The sequence below is a fragment of the Myotis davidii genome, unplaced genomic scaffold (genome assembly GCF_000327345.1).
Source record: "Myotis davidii unplaced genomic scaffold, ASM32734v1 scaffold1226, whole genome shotgun sequence".
NCBI lineage: Eukaryota > Metazoa > Chordata > Mammalia > Chiroptera > Vespertilionidae > Myotis > Myotis davidii.
This window is the reverse complement of record NW_006297390.1, coordinates 11,239-12,207: the sequence shown is the minus strand read 5'-3', so window position 1 is coordinate 12,207 and position 969 is coordinate 11,239. Positions and strand designations below refer to the sequence as shown.

The following is a 969-nucleotide window of genomic DNA, read 5'->3' as shown; positions in this document are numbered from 1 at the left end:
TAGAAACACCAATGATGAGAAAGATTCATTGACTGGCTGCCTCCTGCACGCCCCACATGGGGATTGAGCCCACAACCTGGGCATGTGCCGTGACCGGGAATCAGACCATGACCTCCTGGTTCACAGGTTGACGCTCAACCAGTTTGTCATGCCGGCTGGGCTGAGGGCATTACTTTCTAATCTTAAGTGTCATGACAGCTAAAGGTTTCCATACTAGCTGGCCAATCTTTTTAACAGACTTTTTAAAAGTGGCTTTAGGTTCACAGCAAAATGAGCACAAAGGACAGAGGTCTTCCCAATGCCCCTGTCCCTGCATACGGACAGCCTCCTCAACTGGTCAATTTTTAAAAAGCAAAACGTATTTCTCTGGAAAAAAATCAAAACATCATCTTAGAAAAAATAATTTCGCATTTGCAACAGCAAGGGTGAGGTACCACTGTTGTATGCATGTTCACTAATACATGAGGAAGGGAGTTAAACACTTACCATGTAGCATCCAATAAGGAAAGCAGCATTTGCTTGTTTTTTCTGATCAGGGCCAGTAAAATGAACAATTTTCTTCCTTATCATTGTAATGGACTGCATAAAGATACACAACTGTTAGTGTGTTGTTTCATAATTGCAAGTTTTCTAAAACTTTATTTTGTGATGAAGATAAATTCCAAATCTCAGCATTCATATTAGCAAGACCTTTAAAAATACTAACTTTGATACCCCAAAGTACCGAGTACCTTCCCATAAAAGGGATTCTTAGGTTAGAAGAAACGCACAGTTAAGGAAGAGGGAAGGAGACAGGAACAGATATAAAGTATAGACAGAATAAATAAGAAGCCAGGGGGAGGGCGGGGGCCAACTGTTTGACTTAAGAAAAAAACAACAAACCTATTCCCAAGACCTTTCAATTAAAGTAAAGGGGTATATAAAACCGGGCAAAAGTAAAAGTAATTCTTTCTGTTAGACATCGGTACA

General features: G+C 40.2%; 1 protein-coding gene across 7 annotated transcripts in view; it reads right to left on the bottom strand.

The window, feature by feature from the left end:
* Positions 1–969, bottom strand: part of CDC14B (cell division cycle 14B) — a 52,519-nt gene that overhangs the window by 47,765 nt on the left and 3,785 nt on the right. For all 7 annotated transcript variants that reach the window (XM_015570096.1, XM_006773168.2, XM_015570097.1 and 4 more), the window contains exon 4: positions 487–579. In XM_015570096.1, the coding sequence (XP_015425582.1) occupies positions 487–579 (93 nt within the window). The remainder of the gene's footprint in view (positions 1–486; positions 580–969) is intronic.